The sequence below is a fragment of the Geotrypetes seraphini genome, chromosome 13 (genome assembly GCF_902459505.1).
Source record: "Geotrypetes seraphini chromosome 13, aGeoSer1.1, whole genome shotgun sequence".
Lineage (NCBI taxonomy): Eukaryota > Metazoa > Chordata > Amphibia > Gymnophiona > Dermophiidae > Geotrypetes > Geotrypetes seraphini.
The window spans coordinates 80,174,938-80,200,453 of NC_047096.1; the positions used below are offsets into that span (position 1 = coordinate 80,174,938).

At 43.3% G+C, this 25,516-nt stretch overlaps 1 protein-coding gene across 3 annotated transcripts in view; it reads right to left on the reverse strand.

Moving 5' to 3' along the window:
- Window positions 1-25,516, reverse strand: part of SKAP1 (src kinase associated phosphoprotein 1) — a 524,527-nt gene that overhangs the window by 479,702 nt on the left and 19,309 nt on the right. For 2 of the 3 annotated variants that reach the window (XM_033918068.1, XM_033918066.1), the window contains exon 3: window positions 10,608-10,633. The exons of the other annotated variant lie outside the window; for it this stretch is intronic. In XM_033918068.1, coding sequence (XP_033773959.1) covers window positions 10,608-10,633 — 26 coding nt within the window. The remainder of the gene's footprint in view (window positions 1-10,607; window positions 10,634-25,516) is intronic. 3 annotated transcript variants of the gene reach the window in all.

A 25,516-nucleotide genomic window follows, 5' to 3' on the forward strand; every position in this document is an offset into this window, starting at 1 on the left:
GGCGGCGGAAAGATCTAGTTGGATAATTAGGATCCTGTGTCCTTTACTGAGGTATTGTCGGGCTATGTCTAGTAGTGTTGCTAGTAGTGTTTCCGTGCTGTGGTAAGATCTAAATCCTGATTGAGAGGAGTGAAGTATATTATGGTCAGCTAGGTAGTTGGTGAGGTATTGAGCCACAAGTACTTCATTCAGCTTGACATATAATGGGATCGAAGTGATAGGTCTATAGTTGGTAGGTGTGTCTATAGGACCTTTTTGGTCTTTCAGTAGGGGTGTGATTATAATCTCTCCAAGTTCTTGTGGGAATTGGCCTTCTATGAGAGTGCTTTGTATCCATTGCGTGAGGCTGGTTTTGAATTTAGGGGAGGCATTTGTAAGTAGATACGATGGGCAGTAGTTCAAGTCGCATGAGGTGTGGCTGTATTTTTTGTATAGTCGGTTCAAATCAGGCCATTGTAGAGTTGGGAAGGTGGTCCATGTTCTGTCTGCAGTTATGGCTTCTTCCGTTGTGGGGGTTGTTATTATCTCATCGAGTGTGGTAGTTGAGTTGTTGAAGGTAGTTCTGATTTTGATGATCTTGTGTTTGAAATGGTCTGCTAGTTGGGAAGCTGTTGGTGTTTTATTGCCTTGAGTGGCAAGGAATGGGTTTGTGTCCGTAAGTTTTTTTACTAAGTTGAAGAGTGTTTTTGTGTCGGAGGTGTTTGTGCCAATTAGTTTAGTGTAGTATGTTTTGCGCTTTTCCTTAAGTTTGATACGTCTGAAGTAAAGTCTAAAAACTAAGGGATCCTTTTACAAAGCCGCGCTAGCGGTTTTAACGCACGCACCGGATTAGCGCGTGCTAGCCGGAAATCTATCACTTGCTCCATAGGAGGCGGTAGCAACTAGCGCGTGTGGCAATTTAGCGTGCGCTATTCTGCGCGTTAAGGCTCTAGCATGGCTTTGTAAAAGGAGCCCTAAGTCTCTGTCATGCTCCAAGGCAAACGCCACCAAAAGAGTAATCCTTTCCATGACTACTTCCAGGGAATTCTCCAAAACGTCTGTTAAGTTCATTCTTTTCGTGTCAACAGGAGCTGAACTGTCCTAAAGACATAGATTGAGCCGCGGTGATAGGTGGCAAATTATCTTCCGGAATCATTATAATATCCTTCAAGTATTTACGCACCATCTCAAGTGGAGATTATACTGGAGATTTGGGAAAATTTAGTAATCTTAGGTTGTTTTTTCTCTGTTTATTTTCCATACATTAAAGTTGTTGTTTTTTTTTTTTTAAATAAAAGATCTTTCTTTAATAATCTTCAATTCTATCTTTTTTATTTGAACAATTTGCTCTTCATGTTTGTTTTTTATTTCATCCCCCTGTTCTTTTAACATTTTCTACCTGAGAATTGATAGAGACACAATCCGCCTGAACCTTAATCATCGCCTTTTGGAGGTTAGAGTCCATAATTTCAACAGCCCTCCACAGTTCCTCTAAATTCACTACTGCTAGCTTTGTCAACTGTCCAAACTGAATGTTACTCACTGAAGTTGAATTGTTTCCTGCCTCTGCTTCGAAAGTCGATGTCTGGGCTCCAGTGGGAATTTCTTCCACCACTCCTCCTCCCACAGCTCCTCTGGGGCTAGACAGCAAACCAACTTCCTGGGTAGGCTGGTTAGCTACATTCTCTGCAGGGCTTCTTCCGGGTTCGGCAGGACTTTGCCCCTGGATTGGGCTAGGGGAAACCCGATCATCACTGAGGTTCACCGAATTCGGCGTTCCTCCCAGAGTCGGGGGAGTCTCCTTCAACTGGGGTGCAAGTCATCCATCCAGCGTCGTATGCATGAGAGTCTTAGGGGTTCCAGTCGCCAGAGGGGTCGGCCGGGTTGCACCCTTCCTCTTTCCCATGAATCATGGGTCTCATTCTGTGCCTGGTCCTACAGCATGGTTCGGGGCCCATGAAAAAGAAAGAACTAATTCAGATACCGGCAGAAAAAAAAAAACCCCAGCTGCCGGCGATATACGAATACAGTGCAGGCAAGCCGCACTCAAGATAAGAGGGAAAAGGAATCTCCTGTATGTGCAGCAGCGCTAGTGTGGAGCTCACCTCCCAGCGTCTGCTCTAAATGCCATCTTGGATCCCTATTATCCTTCCACTTACAGATTATGAGATGAGTGGCAGTAGCAAGGAGAATGTTGAAAAGTTTCTTTTGATTATTAGGAATTATAATATTAGGGTTAGAGGAACACAGAATAAGAGTTTCATAAGAAAAGGGTAAAAAATTAACACTGTACAATATTTTCTGATTCTACACCATATTAGATTACAATAGATTTGCACATTAGGGCAACACATTAAAATATGAGAAAGTGTACCAGGTTCACTTTTACAGGACCAACATAGATTTGAAAAGGGTTGAGATGCAATTCTAGCAAGCTTAATTGTTATCCAGTAGGATCTATGTACAATAAAGAAAGTGGACTGACAAAGTGAGGCAGACATAGTAGGACGAGCAGAGTGTAACCAGAAATCAGACCAATTAATAGCATTAGCGTCAAGATTTAACTCAGAAGACCATGAGATTTCAATTGAGGAGTTATAAATTCCTGTAATTTCCCATATGCTTTAGAAGCTTTCTTTATTTAAGAGGAGGGGATTAACAAAATCAGAAAAAATTAGCATGTCACTATCTAGAGACGGTATAATCCTCATAATTAAATCATGTAGTTTATCATAAATATATTGTGGCAAAAGAGATATATTGAATGAAGATTGCAAAGAATCTGAGAATACTGCATTTCTATGGTTACAATCAAAGCAGTTTACATATTATATGCAGGCAATGAAGGGTTAAGTTACTTGCTCAGAGTTGCAAGGAACTGCATTGGGAATTTAACCCAGTTTCCCTGGTTCTCAAGCAGGAAAGTTTATATAATGCAATGAAAACATGATCTCATCAGTTTAAACTTTCCAGAATCATATCGACCATATTCTGTACTAGTTTGAGTCTTAGGAAAACTACCATCCACAACTCCATATAAGGTGAAATTTGTTCTTACCTATTAATTTCTTTTTTTCAAACATATAAGAACTCTGTGCCAATTTCTGGGAAAACCTGGTCCTCAAAATGTGCCCATTAAAAGTGAGGATCCCTCATGGAAACCTAACTCCCCCAAATGGGTTTCCATTCAGAGACCCCCCCAGGCTAAACCTGCTATCTGGGGACTCCAGAGCAGAGGAATTTTCATCTGGAAACTTCAGCTGCGCTCTATTTCTCGCAGTCGGACGATGCATGTTTGGATCATTCGATTGTGAGAAATAGATCTGCTTGGAGCCCCCCTTGTCCGCCTGATCCTATTTTGACTGCTTTCCGCCTTGCTGTTTTAAAAGATATAGAGGGGGTGGAGAGGGTTGATGGCCAACATAATACTTTGGCCAAGTTGCGTTCAGTGACCTCGGTGGTCATTAGGCGGGCGGATAAGGGGGATGCTATAATAATTTGGGGATGGAGGCAGTATGTAGCTGAGGCCCAAGCTCAGTTAGGGCAAGTTCAACATTATCTAGCCCTCAAGCAGGATCCTTCAGATTAAATTTTTGGCTCTTTATCGAGCATAGTGAATAGGGGTAAACAACTAGGCTTTGTCACAGCTGTTGAATACAGTTTTCTTACGTACAGGCATTTTAGGGTACCCGTATTCTATCTTCTCCCTAAAATACATAAAGATCTTTTAAATCCCCAGGCAGGCCTATTGTTTCGGGGATGGATTCTATGCTTGAAAGAGTGTGTCAGTATGCTGATATTCATTTACAGCCATGTTTGCTGAATATGAGATCTCTCTTAAAGGATACTACCCACTTTTTGAATTTGGTGGAGGAATGGGACTGTATGGCACCAGGGTGACCTTTTTAGTCACTCTTGACGTTGCTGCCCTCTATACCTCAATTTCCCAGGAGGAGGCGCTTGAGGTGTTATTTCAAGCACTTTGTCAACTTCCTCGCCCTTGGTTGGTTCCACCAGATTTCTTGATTGACCTGTGTGCTCTCGCCATGAAGAAGAATTACTTTATGTTTGAGGATCAATTCTTCATGCAACTGTCTGGGGTGGCGATGGGTGCGACCTTCGCTCCCACTGTTGCTAATTTATTCATGGGACAATTTGAGGAACAGTTTATATAACCCTCTGCGTTTTTCAATAAGATTTTGGGGTGGACACGCTTCATTGATGACATTTTTTGTCTCTAGAGCGGGTCCTTGGAAGAGCTGCTCTGATTTAGAGATTACATTAATTCGTGTCACACAGCTTTGCGCTTTGAGATGTTATATCAGACACAGATTTCATTCCTAGATGTGAGATTGGAGATTCAGGATGGCCATTTTCACACTACCATCTTTGTGAAAGACACTGACCGCAATTCCCTGCTTGAGTTAAGCAGCATGCACCCTTTTCCTTCTAAGACTTTGCCCAGTTTCTCAGGTACCGTCGGATTTGCAGTTCCAACACTGAATATCAGCGCCAATCTAGAACCCTGATGGAGAAGTTTCACCAAAGAGGATACCCAGCTTCTATTGTATCAAGAGCAGCCAGAAGGGCCTTTTATAATCATAGGGAATCTTTGCTGGAATACCGGAGGGAACAAAGTCAAGGGGAGGTGATCCTTTTTGTTTCAAAATACAATCAACTGTGAAACGGGCTCCTTAGGGTTCTCCCTAAGTGATTGAACATTTTCCCTGCTCAGTGAGGCGGGGTGACTGGAGACCTCAGTTACGTCAGAGGGAACAGAGGTGGATATACAATCTCCATGTCATTCACCCAGCTGGGCTGAATGCCCAGATTGAGTGGGTGGTGTTTTTAGGTTGAGGCTGATTCTGAATTAGTCCGAATGAGAGGGGAGGAGCTTAGATTCCTTTTTGAAGATGTTTTTTCAGGGTAATCCCACGCCTGTGTCCTTTCATGTTTGTATCTGAGCAGTTTAAGCATTTCAACAGCCTTTTCAGTTGCTGGTGCAATAGGCTGAGATCATTCCCCTGACGCAGCTCAGCGAAACAGAGAGTTCCCCATTGGGTAGGAGTGGCTGCGGCGCCTGAGCGGGCTGACACCATTCGGGTGTGTGGAAGACAGCTTGGAGACCGTCTGCAGCTAAGTTAATTTGGTTTATCCTGCTAGTCATTGACTGTGATTAAGACTGTCTTATGTGCTATTTGCTACACTCACACTTTTGAAAGTTTTTGTAGTTTTGGCGTGCTAATGCTTTTTGGTAGCTCCCATGTGGGCTACTACTGTGTCTTTCACTGTTGTGTCTTGATTGACACTAATTTGGACCTTACTTATTTATGTTTTTGAAGTGGGGGTTTTTGCCAGATGAAGCAGAACTGAGGCTTTTTCACCACAATTTTTGATATTTTTTTTTGGGAGTGTGTGTGAGAGTGGGTCTTTGTGAGAATGCAGTGAGTGGACCTAGTGTCACAGTGGGTTCATGGGTTTATTCCAATAGGGCATACTTTTGAGTTAAGATTGGATTATATATGGCCTTTCCTTATTATTATTTAGGTTGACTCCAGAGCACCCCCCTTATTCCACCCCAACTACCACAGCATCCTCTGCCTTGAGGAAGGCAACTGACCAGACAAGGAAAGCTAAAATGGCCATAGTTCCCACAGGTATGCAGATCCCAACTTCAGTAGGAACTGTGGCTGTAGCTGAGTTGGCCTGGCCAACACAGAGGGATGAGAAAATTTCTAAACCAGGGATTCTCCCTGGCATGTGGCTCTTCATAGGCAGCTATAATGATATTATTTTTTGTAGAGCAACATATCTTTTACTGAGGGTCTCACTATTTACCTCTAGAATTTCAGGTTTCCTCTATATGGCCTCCAAGGCACCCCATTGACCTTTGATAACCAGCTCTCTGAGCTCCACTTGCTTTCTTTTCTTTGAACAAATTTTTCAGAAGAGAAACACCAACACTAAGAAGCAAGCTAACAATAATCCCTGATGTAGCTGCCAAGGAGGGGGATGAGAGTGCAAGGCAACATCCCCCCGCTAGGACCTACCCCAGCCTAGCAATGCCCCAAGGGTCCTCTTCTAGGGCAGCCAAGTCCCCAAGCCACAACTTTTAGATCAAGGCTTCAATTCAATAAAGTGAGCAATTGTCGCTAAACCTGTTTTCACAGGTTTAGTGACGATCGCTGACACCCACCCAATTCACTAAACGGTCCACCACTTGTTGTCTGATCCGATCCATGCAAATTAGATTCACTAATAATTGCTTGGCTATTTTGAATTGGGTTTTACTCTCCTATAACCCGACTGCTGCAGACCTGTCGGTCTGCCGTTTTTTTTGACAGGTCTGCCTGTCTTTTTTTATTCATTTTTTTCCATGGCACAGATATTTTGCATGTGTTACACACGCAAAATACCTGCCCTGTAAAAAAAAAAAATGAATAAAAGACAGGCAGAGGCAACATGGCTTTACAAAAGGTAAATCGTGCCAAACGAACCTGATTGAATTTTTTGATTGGGTGACCAGAGAGCTGGATCGAGGACATATGCTAGATGTAATTTACTTGGATTTCAGCAAAGCCTTTGATACAGTTCCTCATAGGAGGCTGTTGAACAAACTTGAAGGGCTGAAGTTAGGACCCAAAGTGGTGAACTGGGTCAGAAACTGGCTGTCGGACAGACACCATAGGGTGGTGGTTAATGGAAGTTGCTCGAAGGAAGGAAAGGTGAGTAGTGGAGTCCCTCAGGGTTCGGTGCTGGGGCCAATCCTGTTCAATATGTTTGTGAGTGACATTGCTGAAGGGTTAGAAGGAAAAGTGTGCCTTTTTTCAGATGATACTAAGATTTGTAACCGAGTAGACACCGAAGAGGGAGTGGAAAATATGAAAAAGGATCTGTAAAAGTTAGATGAATGGTCTAATGCCTGGCAACTAAAATTCAATGCAAAGAAATGCAGAGTAATGCATTTGGGGATTAGTAATAGGAAGGAACCGTATATGCTGGGAGGAGAGAAGCTGATATGCACGGACGGGGAGAGGGACCTTGGGGTGATAGTGTCCGAAGATCTAAAGGCGAAAAAACAGTGTGACAAGGCAGTGGCTGCTGCCAGAAGGATGTTGGACTGTATAAAGAGAGGCATGGTCAGTAGAAGGAAGAAGGTGTTGATGCCCCTGTACAGGTCATTGGTAAGGCCCCACTTGGAGTATTGTGTTCAGTTTTGGAGACCGTATCTGGCGAAGGACGTAAGGCAACTTGAGGGGGTCCAGAGGAGGGCGACGAAAATGATAGGAGGCGTATGAGGAGAGACTGGAAGCCCTGAATATGTATACCCTAGAGGAAAGGAGAGACAGGGGAGATATGATTCAGACGTTCAAATACTTGAAGGGTATTAACGTAGAACAAAATCTTTTCAAGAGAAAGGAAAATGGTAAAACCAGAGGACATAATTTGAGGTTGAGGGACGGTAGATTCAGGGGCAATGTTAGGAAATTCTACTTTACGGAGAGGGTGGTGGATGCCTGGAATGCGCTCCCGAGAGAGGTGGTGGAGAGTAAAACTGTGACTGAGTTCAAAGAAGCGTGGGATGAACACAGAGGATTTAGAATCAGAAAATAATATTAAATATTGAACTAAGGCCAGTACTGGGCAGACTTGCATGGTCTGTGTCTGTATATCGCCGTTTGGTGGAGGATGGGCAGGGGAGGGCTTCAATGGCTGGGAGGGTGTAGATGGGCTGGAGTAAGTCTTAACAGAGATTTTGGCAGTTGGAACCCAAGCACAGTACCGGGTAAAGCTTTGGATTCTTGCCCAGAAATAGCTAAGAAGAAAAAATTTAAATTGAATCAGGTTGGGCAGACTGGATGGACCATTCGGGTCTTTATCTGCCGTCATCTACTATGTTACTATGTAAAAAAACCGCCCCTCCCCCAGACAAATGGGTCCCCCCCCCCATGACCCACAAATGGCAGCAGTGATGCCTGGTCCCTCCTGCCATTGGGTCCATCCTTCCCCACCAGTGTACAAAGAAAGACAACCTGCTGTACCAGTCCATCTGAAACATCTGCTGGAGACTATAAAAAACAGTAACCATATAAAGCAAAAGAAGTGCCTATGTGAATTTTTCTATCAGTCATGCACATATTCGCCAGCGTATTCACAAACAGTGCTCAGAGTTAGATTTGATTTGTCAGACCAAACGACGGAACTTTCTGAACGCTTGAAAGGCTGGTATTTACTCTTCAATCATTGCACTTCTTTTGCTTTATATGGCTACTGTTGATTTTTTAAGAAGTTGGCAGTATACCTTTTGTTTTCCCTATATCGTGTGGACTATGATGATGTAACTGAAAACGCAATATTTCCTGCCTTCATCAGGGAGCATATTATCTCATCTGGATTAAGTCTAGCAGGATGGTAAGGAACCTAAATTCCCATAATCTAGACCAGATATTATCAATTACTGCCTCACCATCGCCAGATACGAGATGCAGCTGACATAAAATCTATAAACAGACAATATCTGCTTATGAAAAGTGAGGCCTGAGTATAGAGAAATTCTCAAGTTCCTCACTACAAAGTGTATTGGAATTAGACTCTGTACCACATATTGACTAGGGTAGATAAAAATCAATGATATTTTTAATCAAAAACTTTTAAATTTTTTAAATTTTAAATCAGATTGTTTTAAATAAAATGCTTTATTTTATTTTTTTTAGGAAAAAAATATCTAAAAGGTAGTTTTTCTGTTTAAGATACATTATAGTCCAAAAGTTATTCATCGTGAAATAAAGATTAGTTTTTAATAATGTAGCATGAGGCTGTATATTCATGCAATGCTTAAATCCATTAATCCATTCATAAAGGTTGGACAATTTTTCTATCTAGAAAATATTATCACAGATGCTTGGTTTTGCAGATCTCAAAACTGTGTGAACTTGGCTGGAAATTTTAATATAAACGATGCACCCAGGGCCAAAGCTCTGGGTTTATAAAACAGAAATTCTTTTCGCCTCTTCTGTGTCACTTGAGCAATATCTGGAAAAATCCGAATTGCCGAGCCAAAGAACTTATCATTCATATGCTAGTGGTTTTAACACGTGCTAGCCGGAAATCATGCTTCTTCACAATAAAAATCTCTTAGTTGAAAAGCATGATTTAAATCAAGTCTTTCTGACTAGTGATTTCAATCGATTTAATTTAAATCAAATCCACCCTGATAGTGATTGATAAGGCATCTGCTAGGTAGGTATAAAAATTATACTAAGCATGGGTAGGTAGGTAGGTATGAAATTATACTAAGCAGTGATCAGTCTCATCTCCCAGAATCCAGCATGATATCAGGAGTTCTCGGAGGCCTATCCATGCATTCCAGGTTTCAGAAAATGTACTGTACTCAAGCATAGTGTCAGTGGAATTCTGTCCTTCATCATGTCAAGATTACACTGGAAACATATTAGTATGAGCCTAAGTTCAGTGGGTTCACTGACCTGATTGAGAACAGGGAGGACTGTTGGTCATGAATTTGAAATGCGACAAGAAAGTCTGATGGTCTCAAATTTGAATTTTGGCGGAAAAGTTAGTTGGTAATACAAATTTGAATTTTGGCAGGAACGTCCGTTGGACACAATTTTAAATTCCAGTGGTGAAGTCTGTGGTCACATTTAGTTTTAAATTCTGTCAGAAAAAAGGGGAAATTTAACTGGAGGGAGAAGGCATTTTATCCTTTTTGTGCAGAATTTCTTTTGGATGAACAGTTGCCATGCTTTGTTATCTCCATTGAAATTATTGGGATGTCTTGCTATCTCTATTGCTTCTTTAATTCTTCTCGGATGACCGGTTTCCCTGCCATGGAGGGCTACAGCTGAGTTTTCTGTCTCTTGTGCTTTTTCAGACACGGTGAGACCCAAAAAACAGCAACAATTAGTTCATGCTTTCTGAATATTAGTAACAGTTGAAGAAAGGGAGTATTTGTATTCCATTTCTTATTGGTAAACAATAAAAGTATAAATTAAGTCTTTTATGACAGCTTGAGACTGGTACCTTTAAAAAAACACAAGTAACACATGCAGGGGACAAAAATGAATCTCATTTTAGCCATGTAAATTAAATATCCACCAATCTGAATTCTTCTATGGCTAACACTGCTTTGAATTTTTTTTTTTTTTTTTTTAATTTTGAGCACAGCTGTCCATTGTATTTACTTGAATGATGCCAGATGCTGTGTTAATCAAGCAAAATCATGAAAACAATGGTTTGAAAGCAATTAGAAGGCAGGCTGCAGCGGAACTCATATTAAAATGTGATAACACTGTCCTAGTGGGAATTTCAACACTCGCATTTCTGACATTTCTATGCTGCCAGACAGACAGGATGTGTATAAGCGCACGTGATCAAGAAGGGAGCATACTGCAGTACATTAGTGTTTGGAACGCTTACAAAGCTATTGTTGTACCTTCCATCTAGTGTTAATGTTTGTTAACAAATTGCTCTAATTTGAGACAAAGTTAGTAGCACCCTTCACTGTAAAATGGCAGCTCTCAGTTTTAGAAAATCCAGTTCAGTGCAGATGCACCAGCTACATAATGCTTTCATACCGTACATGAATTTAAAAATTGTTAAACTGCACTTACCTCTTTGCTGAAATTCCGAATGGTATCTGAAAGATTATTATTATATGACAATTAACACAAAGGAAATCACTTCTCTTCAATATGAACATACATGTCTGAGCTTCTAACTAATACCTAGAATGCTATTCTCACCAAGAAATCATGACAAGAATGCCATAAGTTTGATGGCTATGCATCAGTTCATTCACACTTTATTGTTAGGACTCATGTTATATAAATACCTAAGAGGAAACATAACTACATGCTACTGATTCCCTTGATCATAAGATGAGAGCTCTGTCCTAAACAATCAGGGCCCAATATTCAAGCGGTGACGAGCAACACTCTTGCTGTTTGGCCTTCCAAATGCTAATAAGTTATCCTGCAGTTCCTTCCTTGTAGGGATGCAACTGTGGCAAGGAGGGGCTCATAGTGGAGCCCATAGGAACTGCCAGGAAAGGACCCCCCCAGGAATGTTTCTTATTTTTGTTTTTAAGCCAAAGCTGACCTTATGGGGTGTTTCAAAGGCTAGGGCAGACAGACAGATGGAGAGGCCTCAAAATTGAGGGTTCTCTTAGATAGTTCTTAAGGACGAAATTTATGGTGCCTTTTTTTTTCTGCAGAGAGAGAGAGAAAAAAAAAAATCTCTAGGTAGAGTCCAGTCTGCTACCTCCATTCCTTCAGTTTTTACTCCACGCACTCTTGATCAGAGACAAAGGACAGAAATTCCAACAAGGAAATCTCCATACTGGCAAGTCTGTGGTCAACAGCAACATTCACTCCTTGGTGGCCATCACTTGCAGTTCTGTTTCCCCCCCAAAAAAAAACTTTAACCTCATATGCAGTCTGGGCTTTGATCAAGTTGGCCTCCCAGCTAGCAACTATGGCCCTACCAACATGAGGTGGATAATAGGCAGGATGGTGAAAAACCACACTCTAACAAGGCTGTGTTCGGCAAGTGTCTGCATCAAGAGTAAATATATGTCCTTATTTCACCAACAAATGTATACAAACAACACAAGGCTTTTCATTTATCGCAACAGTGAGATGCCTTAAACTGGCTCCTTACCTGCAGTTCTCACCTACTATCCAACTTTTCTGCTTATTGTATTTTGGTGTTGGATGGAGCCTTTATGCTTTATTTACCACCACAATAAGGGTTGCTGACTACAGACCCTGACCACCCAAAGGGGCTCTGTGTGGCATGCTCCTCAGGCTCAAATAGGCCATCTAGAACAGTGGTCTCAAACTCAAATCCTTTGCAGGACCACATTTTGAATTTGTTGGTACTTGGAGGGTCTTATTAAAGAAATGACAATTTTGCATGAGGTAAAACTCTTTATAGTTTATAAATCTTTCCTTTTGGCTAAGTCTTAATAATAATACAGTGCTCCCCCGCAAATTCTCAGCCCGCGTTTCGCGGTATTTTCTGACCACGAATGATCAGGCAGGAGAGGGCAACCGGAGCACCAACGAGTGAAGGAAATCAGGAGCTGCGTGTCAAAGCAGCTCCTGATTGGTGAGGCCCGACTTTAGTACAGGAAGAGGCGGTCGGAGCATACTGCAAGGTACAGGCGGAATAGAAGTCACTAATATAATGTAATGTAATTTCCTTCACTCGTCGGCACTCCGGCTACCCTCTCCTGTCTCCCCTGCTAAAATTTTTCAACATTTTTCAACATTCGCGGAGGTTCCTGGATCAGAACCCCCGCAAATATTTGGGGAGTACTGTATTGTAATTTATAGCTAAAGAGACATATGATCAAGAAACTGTTTTATTTTACTTTTATGATTATGATAAACATACCGAGGGCCTCAAAATAGTACTTGGCGGGCCACATGAGGCCCCAGGCCACGAGTTTGAAACCACTGATCTAGAAGATGACACAGAGGCAGTTTAAGCCCTGAAAGTGTCAAGATGACAAGGAAGTCCTTCCCATCAAAACACATTAGCATGCAATCAGACTTTGCTTCCATACAGAAAGGCCACAAAACCCACAATAAAGAAAAATGTTTCCAAAACATGTTTACAGAGTAGAAGTCAGCCCGAGAGCTCATCTCAACGGGCACAGATAACACGGGGCTGGAAGGCCTTCGTGTTGGCCCATCGGGATTGGTTCCTGGAGGGTTTAGGGATGGGAGTTTCGGGGAGGTGCAGCGTGATTGGCTAGTTTGTCTCCTACCCCATGGGACAGTGGTGGATAGGTTGCGGCGCGAGAAGAAGGGGCAGGACTTTAGGCTGCAACGGCTGCTTCAGGACCAAGGTTTTTCGGGTCCTCAGCGGCTGCTTCCCCACCCTCATAGTTATGGAGTTGGTTCCTGGCAGTGGGAGCCTTGAGCTTGCAGTGGCGGGTATCAAGTTACCAATTGGGGCTCATCATGAGATGAGTGGATGGTAGACAGCTGTTCGAATGGGGGTTCCCAGGCTGGCTGGGGACCCGTTCAAAGAGGGCAGGGAGGTCCCTGCCACCCCCAGACCCTTGCTGAGGCTGAGGCGGGGTCACGGGCAAAAAGCTGCTTGGGTATCCTTTTGGTAGCTCAATTGTTGTTTTAATTAACTGTTTAATTTGTTCAATAAACAGAGCTGCTACTCAGTTTTACCAAAAATAGAGTCTTGTGGTTATTGTGTGTTGTTAATTGTTATAGGTAGGTTTAAGGTGGTGGGGGGGGGGAGGGGTTAGGAATTAAGGGACAACTGGGCCTTTCTAGATTCAGATGTTAATAGTCTCCTCCCTCTACTAACAAAACTTACTGCTTCAGAGTTCTGCAAAATTACCTTCCTCTTCATTCCATACCTTGGTACCTACTATTAGGTCCCGAGGCCCTGATCCTCTAAAAGGGGACTACTGATTTAGGCGTTTAATTTATTATTTTTTTATTGGCTTAATTGGTGCTGATAATTGAAAGCACCATTAAAAAACAATTAAAAAATTAATTAGCAAGTTGGCACCTAACTCAATAGGCACCTACACCTTCGATGTAGGTGCCTACTGGAAAATAGGCATGCTTAGGGGCTGTCCTTATTTGAAGAAATTGCATGAATATAATTTCATAGGGGTGTTTCCCCCCCCCAACACACACCACCCAAGTTTCACAGTTCCTAATGGCTTATTGTTAATAAGGTTTAACTTTGTTCCCTTCCTCTCATTGTGAGCTTTGTGTTATTTTGTATGAGAGCAGATCAAGTTCCTGTTGGGGGGGGGGGGTTCCCCGTTCTCCTGTTCTATTCTGTAGGGCTTTTGTTGGCTTTAACCTAACTGACTTGGGGCAGCAGAGAGCAGGCAGAAGGAGGAGGTGCTGAAAACTGTGATCAGCATCTCCTGCAACGGACTTGCAGGAGCAGATGCAAGACCCTAGGTTCAGCATACCATCCCTATTGAACTGTAAATGTATTTTGCCTTTACTTTTTGATTTATCCTCTTAACAATGACACAACTGGAAGCATTATAAGTCTCAAAACCTAACTAATTTTCTTTGCATCTAGAAGGCAGCCAACTCCCCCTTCCCTTACCCTGGCATCAACCACAGGCCACTGTCATCCTATCCTCTTGCTATCCAGTCAAATCTGTCATCCTATAGTAGTTCCTTCCTGCAGTCAGCCATCTTCAATCACTACCCTTACAAAACCAACCATACCCTGAGGTTTCAATTAATCATCCTTCAACCTCACCTTGCTGGATGCTGTTGTCATTATCCCCAGAACATTTGTTCCCTTCTGGCATGGCACCACACAATTACTGGAATTATTTATTTATTTACAAGACTTATAGCCACTTAAAACCTAAGCGGGTTCCAAATATAAATAAATAAATCATAAAAACAACATAAAACTTATTTCACTAAACAATGAAACAAACAAAATCATACATCTTGTATCCAATTAGAGTCATGTGATACCCAAACTTACATTAACATAAGAACATAAGCGTTACAATACCAGGACAGACCGAAAGCCCATCAAACCCAGTATCCTGTTTCCAAAAGTGGTCAAATCAGTTCCAAAAAAACTGACAGTTATCTTTGAGAAAACAATAGCAATTCATATAAAATATTGGCCTGTAACTCACAGCTAGCCTTGAACCTCTAGGCAGCTGGATATGAGCATAACAGAGGAAGTAAAGAATGGGCAGCATAGCACAGATTTAGAAGTGCATTTTTGATATGACGTCTAAGTCCGAATTTGGACATTTTGTGAAATATGTCCAATACTCAGGTAGAGAAAATTGTCATTTTTTTAAACCACAAAACGTCTATCTTATTTTTTTCAAAAATGACCTTTCTAGATGTGTTCGTCTTTAGTGTGTTTATCTTTTTTGAAAACAAAGGTCCTGATTCTACAAAGTGCGTCCCAATTTTAGGCAGCTGTAGGCGTCCTAAAGCTGTCTAATCAGCCAATCGGGATGCACGTTTTTTTAAAAAAAGCTCCCCAGGCAGGCCGCCTATATTGAAGGCGCCTCCGGGAGCCTAGGGAGGCCCGTAAGACGCCTAAGGGTCTAGCAGCTGAGGGAACTGTAAGAGAACCCTCCAGCAGTTTGCTTGGCCAATTCAGAGACACTAGGAAGACCTGCCCAGGATTGTTCACTTTTCTTCACAGAATATGGCCTATTAGTGGCTAAGTAGAATATATACTGTATACAGGGCAGAGGGAGAATACTAGCCCTGAACAAGCACTTCACACAAGATAAGAACATGGAAATTCCATCATCACAATAAAAAAAATAAAAATCTAAAGACACTAGCTTTGTGGGTGGAATCAAGAAACATATTCACACTGCTCTATGGAAAATATAAAATTGATCTGGTCCCATGCAGTGGCAGTAGGTAGGAAATTGTGTGCATGCACAGTGAACTGCTCTCAAAGGCTGCTGGAATGTTCGCTGGGGAGCAATTTCTGCACTGAGTTCCATCAGATGACATCACCCATCAGTCTGGATATCCACATCCTGCTCGTTCTCAAGATAAAACTTTTTTTAATTGTGAAAGGATGCTGTATATAAATCATGCTGTTCATAGTCCTGCCATTATGATATTAGACTAGCCTGTCGGCATTCTTGTGCCTACAACAGGGAGAACACTTGCAATTTTATATCTTGCAATCTATGTTTGTTTATTAAAAACTTTATATACCGCATAATAGCCAAAAAAGGATCCAAGCGGTTTACAATTTATATTTCAAAACAATTTAGAAAAGAACTCCATTCAAAAATAGAAAATACATAAAATTCTATAACAGTTAAATACGTAAAATTCTACAATAATCAAATATCAAAATCTACATATGAAGTGTTGCTCAACAACTCTATTTCTGTTGGAGTGGCTTGAACTCCGATTTGGAAAAATAAGTGAGAGCTTTGTGTATGTTCTGGGTACCGCTTGGTGAGGTTTATCAAATATCAAAAACTGCAGGGAAGGCTCTACCCTATTCCTGTCAGCATCTGAATTTATTGACATGCAGTGAATGAGAGAAACTAGCTGCATACCATCATCTTACTTCAGCAGGAAGTTCAGTTGTTTCCCATAGGAAGGCATTCTCCGATTTCTTATGAGTATAGTATTGGCTTAGAATGGCTCTGACTATTGCCCTAAAGGAACCTGAGTGAGGCTGCTTGCTTAAAGTGCTCTTAACATTTCTAGCTCCACTCTTAGAAAGCAAAAATCATTGAATGATCTGAACAGAGTTGGTACTGATGTTGGCATGATAGGCTCTGTGGGATTACCTTTTACTTGTGGTGGCACTGAAGGTCGTGTATATGCTTAGTCAGCTATTAATTTGAACAGAGACAGTGTAACATCGTTTAGATGATAAAGTACCTCGTTAGCTGTGGGGCACAGATCTTCGGGGAATGAATATTATATATATATTTTTTTCTTTCAACACCGCTCTTCATGTCTTGCAAGTAATTTATTGAGAAAAGCTTAAAACTGAAAATGTTCGGTATGCTAGTGGCAGATACATACAAACCACTCCAATTCATTGTGTCCAGAGAAGCCTATGACTAAAAACCCGGTCAGAGCTGATAGATATTGCATCCCAGAGTTCCTGCTACTTACCACAGTTGAAGAACCTTCAATAAGCATTTGCCGCTTAGTCAGGCGTGAAAACCTAAAGAGAGTTGATGCATTGGAGGGTTTTTTGGTTTTTTAATTTTAGTGGCAATAGAACAGGCACAGCTGAAAACATTTTTAAGTAACTAGGACTCCATTGGTAGTATATGCTTAGACATTCTTGTGTATCGGTAACAAGAGTTTTGCAAATTCTGCCTTGTGCCCACTGCGTGTTTTGTCAGATTCTTGTCTCTCTTATTTAGTTCAAATTATCTTCCGGAAAATGAACCCGATACTGTTTCAATCAGCAGATGAAAAGGGAGAAATGAAGAAGCAATGGTTGTGCGAGAAGGAGCCCTGAAGCATGCCCAGGTAGCTTTCTGAAGCTCTTTTAGGCTCCGATACCTAGCTCATATGTTACTGTGTAGCTGATTACATACTGCTTGTCCAAGGAGAAAGAACATACAGTACAAGAAATCTACCCAAAAATAAGGTCAAAAAGCATGATTCCAACTGCCAAAGACCTTCCTACAACTAAAGGTACTGGAAAACTAAAAACTACATGCTGCCACCAGAATAAAGTCTGCATAGACCAATGGCTCACTATCATATGGCAAGTATAGGGGCCAAATCCCAGATGTCATGATACTTCACCTCTAGAGACCTGTTTGCTTGGATATCACCCAACCAGCCCCTACCCTGACTGCCTACTCCAAAGCAGGAGGACAAACTCATCTGCACCCAAGAGCACTTCATAAGACCCCCCCCCCCCCCCATTCGCTGACATCAGATATGATGACACTTTTGGCGTCAACTCAAACCACTGAAAACTAACTTGAGGCTTAAGTGCTCTTGAGCAGTAGTTTGCAAACCTGTCCTGAGGGACCACCATCCAATTGGAGGAGGGAGGAGTGGCTTAGTGGTTACAGCTTCAGCCTCAGCACCCTGTGGTTGTGCGTTCAAGCCTCACACTGCTCCTAGTGACCCTGAATAAGTTACTTAAGCCTCCATTGCTCCAGGTATGTTAGATAGATTGTGAACCCACTGGGACAGATAGGGAAAAATGTTTGAATACCTGAATGTAAAACTGGTTAGACAACCTCCATTGATATCCTTAATTAATACGCATTGCAGAGATTTGCATGCCTATCACCTTCATTATATGAAAATCTCTCTCATTCTTATTAATTAGGGATATAACCCCAAGTAGCTGGTGGTCCTCCAGGATAGGTTTGAGAATCACTACTCTAGAGCCAACCATGTGGAGAATGAGAGGTGGAAGGGGACTCTCTAAACGTTCCCTAGCTGCCATCATATATCTTGCATGGGATATAACCCAGCAAGGCTCTATGAAGCAGTAAAGTATCCCCTGACACAGCACAGTAGATATGCAGCATAGCTTAATATGGCCATGTTCCCACCAGCAGGAAATCAGCTCCACTGACTTTCACTACCCACACCTCCCTAGAGATGAAAATTGGTGACCTTAGTAAAAATAAAATTAAAAAAAGAGATGACAAAAAGCCGCTGCTTCTGTCCGCAAAGTAGAGCCTACCAAGCTGCCCCTGCTGCAGCACCAGGTGGCCCTGACAGCCCTAATGCAAATAGCACATACATCCATTGAACCGGCCAACTGGCATTCACTGCAACAGCCTCGACTGACTTCCTCCACTCAAGCCACCATCAAAACTGACAAATCCAAACTGACAATTCCTTTCTGTAACAGCCCTACAGTAATTGCTTTCTTTTTGCATATAATCCCCCTCCCCCCATTTTTGTTTTTTACTTTATCAGGGAAAACAAAAGCACAGGCAGCCTGGGTCAGTAATCGAAAGGAATAAGGGGACAAAGGAGGAAGAAAGGGCAGGCCCCCTCTAAGAAGCATCTTCTTCACCATCTCTGCAAGAGCTCTGTAAGGCCACCAGTGCCTGACCATGATAGAGTCTGCCTAGCCTGGGAGAACAGCCACATACTCCATCAGGTTAAAGGTCCATAGACTAATCCCTGAAAGCTATGACAAGGCCACTGGAAGTCAACCTTGAGCAACTGATCATAACCTCTACCCAAGACAGCTAGAACTACAAGGATAATCCTGCTGCACCAGTCTAAGCAGCAACCATCTGTTAGAAGCACAGGATAAAGAGGCTCCAGGGCCACACCAATCCCTATACTGGTGAAAACATTACTGAAAGTCAGCATTCTCTGCCTCTGTCTGCTGGCTGGATAACATAACCCACTCGGTCTGGACTGGTCTAGCAGAACTAGGAAAGGGTATGTTTGGGGGCCTTCCAGAAGTAGAGCATAATATACTGTTTATACTTGAATATAAACCAAGATTTTGGGGCCAAAAAAAGGCCCAAAAATGGGGGTCTCTGCTTATATTCGGGTCGCCCACCCCCCACCCCTTCCGGACTTGTTACAGGCTTCCGCTGGGCCTACCATATAGCCTAGTGGTGTTTGCCAAGACAGGAGGGATCCCTCCCATCTCCTGTTCTGGTGGACTCTGCAAATTCTTTTACCTCCCTCCTGCCTCCCCTCGCGTCCCTTTTTGAATCCCTGGTGGTCCAGCAGTGCACCAGGCAGGAGCGAGCTTTCCATGCTCCAGCCCCGCACTGAGCCCCTTCCTGAATGGCTGCCTTGAGTTCTCATGGCCCAGCGGTGTGCTGGGCATAAACAACCTTTCTTTGCTCCTGTCTGGTGCTGAGCCACTTGCTGAATGGTTATCATGAGCTCTCACAGCTGGGCAGCGAGAACTCGAGGTGGCCATTCAGGAAGGGGCTCAGAAAGCTCATTCCTGTCTGGCACACCTCTGGACCACTAGGCATTTCTAAAAGATACATGGGGGAGATGGGAGGGAGGTAAAAAAAAAAATCGGCAGAGTCTGACAGAAGACGGAAGGGATCCCTCCTGTTCTGGCTCACCATGTCATATGGCAGGCCTGGTGAAGGCCTGCAGGACATCGGGAGAGAGGGAGGATAGGGTACAGGGCAGTGAGGTGGGCTGGATGCACAGCCTGTAAGAGAGGGAGAGGCTGGGTGCACAGCATGATAGGGAGGGGGGCTGAGTGCAGAACCTGGCAGGGGAGGGAGGGAGGGGGCAGGGCACAGATCCTGTCAGGACACATGAATATTAGCAACCCCCCCCCCCCCCGGGTCTTATATTTGAGTCAACCTTTTTTCTTCCTATTTTGGGGTTAAAAGGGTACCTCGTCTTATACTCGAATCGACTTATATTAGAGTATATAAGTATATTAGAGTATATAATTAATTACACATACAAGCATAAATTTTCAATGCCATATGAAGAAATTATATCTTCCCTGAAAATTTTCTTTCCTTTAGTCAGCTACACTGCTCTGAACAAATGGGTGTTATTCCTTCCTACCAGCAGGAAGAGGTAGAGAAAACTGAATTCTACCTATGATCTCACCAGTATAAACCAATGGTGCTCCCTGAAACAATCCAGTATGCATCTTCCTAAGTAACAGAAGGTCCATTTTTGTAATACACCCATGCCCCATCAACCACTGCAGCTGCAATGAAAATCAAGCGAGCATAACACCACAGAGTGGAACTCGCTACCCTGCATATTCCAGAACACAGCAATATCAGGGGAACCTGTATTGCTGCTAATTGCAAGGTGTGTGGATAGACTATTAATCATCTTTTCTTTCTTTCTTTTTTTTTTTTTTAATACCGAAAAGGAAAGCTTAGAGCATACCCAGAGACCCAGACTGAAGTTTTCCAAGGAGTGAATAAGAATATAAGAATTGCCATACTGGGATAGATTGAAGGTCCATCAAGCCCAGTATCCTGTTTTCAACATTGGCCAATCCAAGTACCTAGCTAGATCCCAAGTAGTAAAACAGATTTTATGTTGCTTATCCTAGGAATAAGCAGTAGATTTCCCCAACAAGCACAAACAATCTGGCTAGCGTGCATTTTAATTGAACCAATGTATTCAACCATCAACAGTAAAAATGTGCATTATTATTACCTTCCCTGGGCATGATCGGGCATAGATGTGCGAGTGCTAACTTAGATGGGGCCTGCCTTGAAAAAGTCAGTTTGGCGAAACATGTCAGCAGAAGTCCCCAGCCGACAAAACAGAAATGTAAACTAAAGCCACAAGAAGACAAAAAGATAAGTGCAGCGCTTTAGTTGAGTGGTTAATAATGTTAAAAATTTGTATTTAATTTATTGAAGCACATTTTACATAAGGAAAGAAAAAATAAAGCTCAAGGCAGGGGTGTCCAATGTCGGTCCTCGAGGGCCACAGTCCAGTCCAGTGTTCCCGCTAAGCTGCGTTGGCCTGCGCTCGCGCACAAAATATTACATCGCAGCGCAAAGTTTCTCTTCACAGCGCACACACGCGTCGGTAAGGTAAGGGGACGCATTGGGGGGATTGCACTTCCCCACAATTGCCATGCTTCGGTTCCTCTTCTTCCTTCCTTCCTCCCCCCCCCCCCCGCGGGACCCTGCGGCACCATCAACTCTTACTCCCTCTAATGTCGGCCCTGCAGCTCCAGACTTCCTCGCACCTTCTCCCCTCCCCCTTTGGATCGCTATTATTTTAAATGTTATAGCCGCGGAGCTGTATCCATCAATGGAGATGTCTAACCTCGGCCTGCCCCGGAACTCTTACTGCAACAGTGACTTCCTGTTCCTGCCTAGACGGGCGTCTGCTGCAGTAAGAGTTCCGGGGCAGGCCGAGGTTAGACATCTCCACTGATGGATACAGCTCCGCGGCTATAACATTTAAAATAATAGCGATCCAAAGGGGGAGGGGAGAAGGTGCGAGGAAGTCTGGAGCTGCAGGGCCGACATTAGAGGGAGTAAGAGTTGATGGTGCCGCAGGGTCCCGCGGGGGGGGGGGGGGAGGAAGGAAGGAAGAAGAGGAACCGAAGCATGGCAATTGTGGGGAAGTGCAGAGCTGCAGGGAAGAGTGTTGCGGTACCCAGCTGGAGGGAGAAGGAAGATGAGGGAGGGAATTAAAGGAGATGCCAGGGCTTGGAGCGTAGGAGGAAGGTATGCCAGTCTAAGGGAAAAGGAAGGGGGAGATGTGAGAGCATGGAGGGGGAGCGAAAGATGGAAGAAAAGGAAAGGAGAGAGATGCCAGAGAATCAGGGAAGGGGAGATACCAGACTATGAGGAGAGGTGTGGGAGAGGGAAGGCGAGGAGAGAGATGCCAGACCAATGGGGTGAAAGGAGAGATGGAAGGGGGAGGCATACAGTTTCTGGAAGGGGCATAGAAGGAGAGAAGATGCCATATAGGGGAAGAGAGACGGCAGACAGTGGATGGAAGGAAGAGAGTTACAAGAAGATGAGGAAAGGAGAAACCACAGAAGACAAAGGTAGAAAAAAATTTCTATTTATTTATTGCTTTAGGAGACATGTGTCACTGTTTCTGTGAAGCATTGTATGCAGAGTCCAGCTTCTTGCTGGTTCAATTTAACCTTTGTCTATGTATTTTTATTTTATCCCCCCTTTTACAAAACTGTGAAGCGTTTTTAGCACCAGCCTTGGTGGTAGCAGCTCTGATGCTCAGAATTTTATGAGCATCAGAGCTGTTACCTCCGTAGCTAAAATCCACACTACAGTTTTGTAAAAGAGGGAGGGGTTAGTTTGTGATTACATATTCCTTACTAGGCGAAGGTGTTTTCTGTGTTCTGTGTGTTCGAAAGACATGGTTTTCTGTTAGGATTGACGGTGTAGGATTGATCTGTGCTGGTCTGGCTTGTTTAGTTTTACAATGGGTGTATTGATGTACTGCTCACTGCAATATGTAAGATGCTGCCTTTTCCTAGGTACTCATGTGTGACGTGTGGTTTGTTACTAAAAATCATGTTTTTCTTACAGATGGGGGGGGGGTGCCAAAAAATGATGGGCCCCGGATGTTACATATGCTAGGTACGCCACTGTATGTAAAGATACCAGAAAGCTGGCGTAGCAAAAACTTCTAAGTTTTGAGTATTTAACCCTCCCACAATCTCACGGGCACTCGTTTCAAGTTTATTGAGATTTTGATTTAAACGCAATATCAAATATTTTCAATGCGTATAACAAAAATAAATTTGGGGAAATAAATAAAACCATTTGAACCAGTGTTCCCGCTAAGCTGCGCTGGCGTGCGCTGGCGCACAAAATATTACATCGCAGCGCACACGTTTCTCGTCACAGCGCACGATCGGAAGAGGCGTACGGCAGATGGCAGGGCGGCGAGAGGAGAATCGGGCGAGTTGGCTCATAACTTGCTGGCGCCCGATATTTTTGGCTCACGGTGAAAAAAGTTTGCTCACAACACCCGCCCGCTTAGAGGGAACACTGGTCCAGTCGGGTTTTCAGGATTTCCCCAATGAATATGCATGAGATCTCTTTGTATGCACTACTTTCAATGCATATTCATTGGGGAAATCCTGAAAACCCGACTGGACTGCGGCCCTCGAGGACCGACATTGGACACCCCTGGCTTAAGGATTGTATGACGATCTAGCAGTTCTTTTAAAAGCAATTATTGAAGATTACAGCAACTATCTGAATATCCTTAAAACTTATTTAAAAAATAAAAAAATATATATGGGAAGGTAAGAATATTGCACATTTTTACTACTGGTGGTGGATTTCCCCAAGCCATCTCAATAATGGCCTATGGACTTCTATTTTAGGAAATTATCCAAACCTTTTTTAAACCCCGCTAAGCTAACTAATTTCACCACATTCTCCCACCCAGCTTTTCCATTGTGGAACCTCAGTCTGATCCTCCAGGTGCTGGCCAAGGCTCCGTTTGAGCCCCTGTGCTCAGCTTCCACAAGGACCTTACTCTCAAAATGGTTTATCTAGAAGCCATCACCTCAGCTCACAGAGTTTCCAAGTATCAAGCTCTGTCCTGTTAAGATCTGTAACTCTCTTTCAGAGGATTTAGTTTCCCTTTCTACAGTCCCTTCCTTTTTGCCAAAGATGGTATCTCTATCAGGAGGTCTACATGCCTTCCTTTATGGAGAACTTTGCTCTGGTATCTAAAGGAAACAAATAATTTTCACCTTTCTAATCATCTCTTTGTTCTTTTTCATGGCCCGAGGAGAAGCAAGGTGGCCTTTAAGGCTTCCATTGCATGGTGGATCAAGGCCACTATTGCAACCACTTACATCTGCAAGAATTGTTTGGTACCTTGGTGACTGAGGGCCCATTTCACGAAGGTTCAGGCAACTTCCTGGGCGGAAGTCCAGTCCATGGCTTTTGAAGAGATTTGTAGGACAGTGACTTGGTTATCACTTCATTCCATTCCATTCATTTGCTAAGCATCACAGGTTGGATATGTTAGCTACTCAAACTTTGGCAGAGCTGTCATTTGAGGGGTCTCCCCCACCCAGTAAATCTGCTTCAGTACATACCAATTGTGCAGAACAGTGGAGCTGACTCTAAGGAAGGAAAAATTGTCTTACCTGATAATTTTCCTTCCTTTAGACAGCTACACTGATCTCTAGGAGCTGAGAGAGGATCTGCTAAGGGGAAGAAAAACTCCATTAGAATATCTTACCTGCTATCATTCAAACTTGGGAAAAGGTAAAACTTTGGCTTCAGGAGGTTATGTCATTGTCCTTATCTTTTTTAGTTCAATACTCTTCTTTTTCAGCAAAGTCAGTTTAGGTAATAGTGTAGCCTTTAGAGTCTCTGTTAGGGTTTATATAAAGTGTTTTAGTCTAGATTAGTAAATTAGGCTGCATTTCAGAGTATTAGATCAGATTAGGGCACAGATAGCAGTGGAGCCAGGCTGCTGGCGTCAACATTTTATAAAAGAGATAGAGCAAGCAGCTTTTAACTAGAAATGGGGGAAGACTGCAGTTGCTCATAAGAGCATGGTTCAAGACAAGGTATCTTTAAAAGATATCATCATAAAAAGAAAGACAGAGCATCTTGATAGTGAGATTGCAATACAGTCCACAGTAGACCAGGTTTCCTTAAATTCAGAGCAGGATGATTTTAAAGATTGCAAATTATCTATGCCAACTACTGAGCAAATTTTAAAAGATATGACACTGGTTTCCGAGAATTTGCAGGAACCATTAAGGAGGCCGCTCAGCACTGAGCAGCAGCGCAAAATCGCGCACCTGCTTGTGCTTCTTCTCAGTGGCCGAAGACACTCACAGGCAGCCAGTTAACAGCGGGGCAGGAACTTGGAAAGTTTGTTCCTGCCCGCTGCACCTCCACCGATGATCATCAGTAGAGGTATGAGCCTGAGGCTAGGACAGGGAGTGCGGCAGACTGCAGTGCCTGGAAGGTAAGGAGGGTGCAGAGTCTGATGGGGGAGGGAAGAAAGGGGGCTGGCTGCAGTGCCTGACAGGGGAGGGAGGGAAGGGTGCTGGGTGCTGTGCCTGGTAGAAAGGAAGCTGGGTGCAATGCCTGACAGGGGAGGTAGGGAAGGGTGCTGGATGCTGTGCCTGGCAGAAAGGGAGGTAGGTGCAATGCCTGACAGGGGAGGTAGGGAAGGGTGCTGGATGCTGTGCCTGGCAGAAAGGGAGGTAGGTGCAATGCCTGACAGGGGAGGGAGGGAAGGGTGCTGGGTGCTGTGCCTGGCAGAAAGGGAGGTAGGTGCAATGCCTGACAGGGGAGGGAGGGAAGAGTGCTGGGTGCTGTGCCTGGCAGAAAGGAGGCTGGGTGCAGAGCCTGACAGGGCAGGGGACTTGAATATTAAGCCACCCGACTTATATTTGAGTCAACTATTTTTCCTCCTTTTTGGGAGGGAAAGGGGGGTCTCGACTTATATTTGGATCAACTTATATTCGAGTATAAACGGTAAGCTCTGGAATGCATTGCCAGAGGATGTGGTAAAAAAAGATAACGTAGTTGGTTGTAAGAAAGGTTTGGACAAGTTACTGGAGGAAAAGT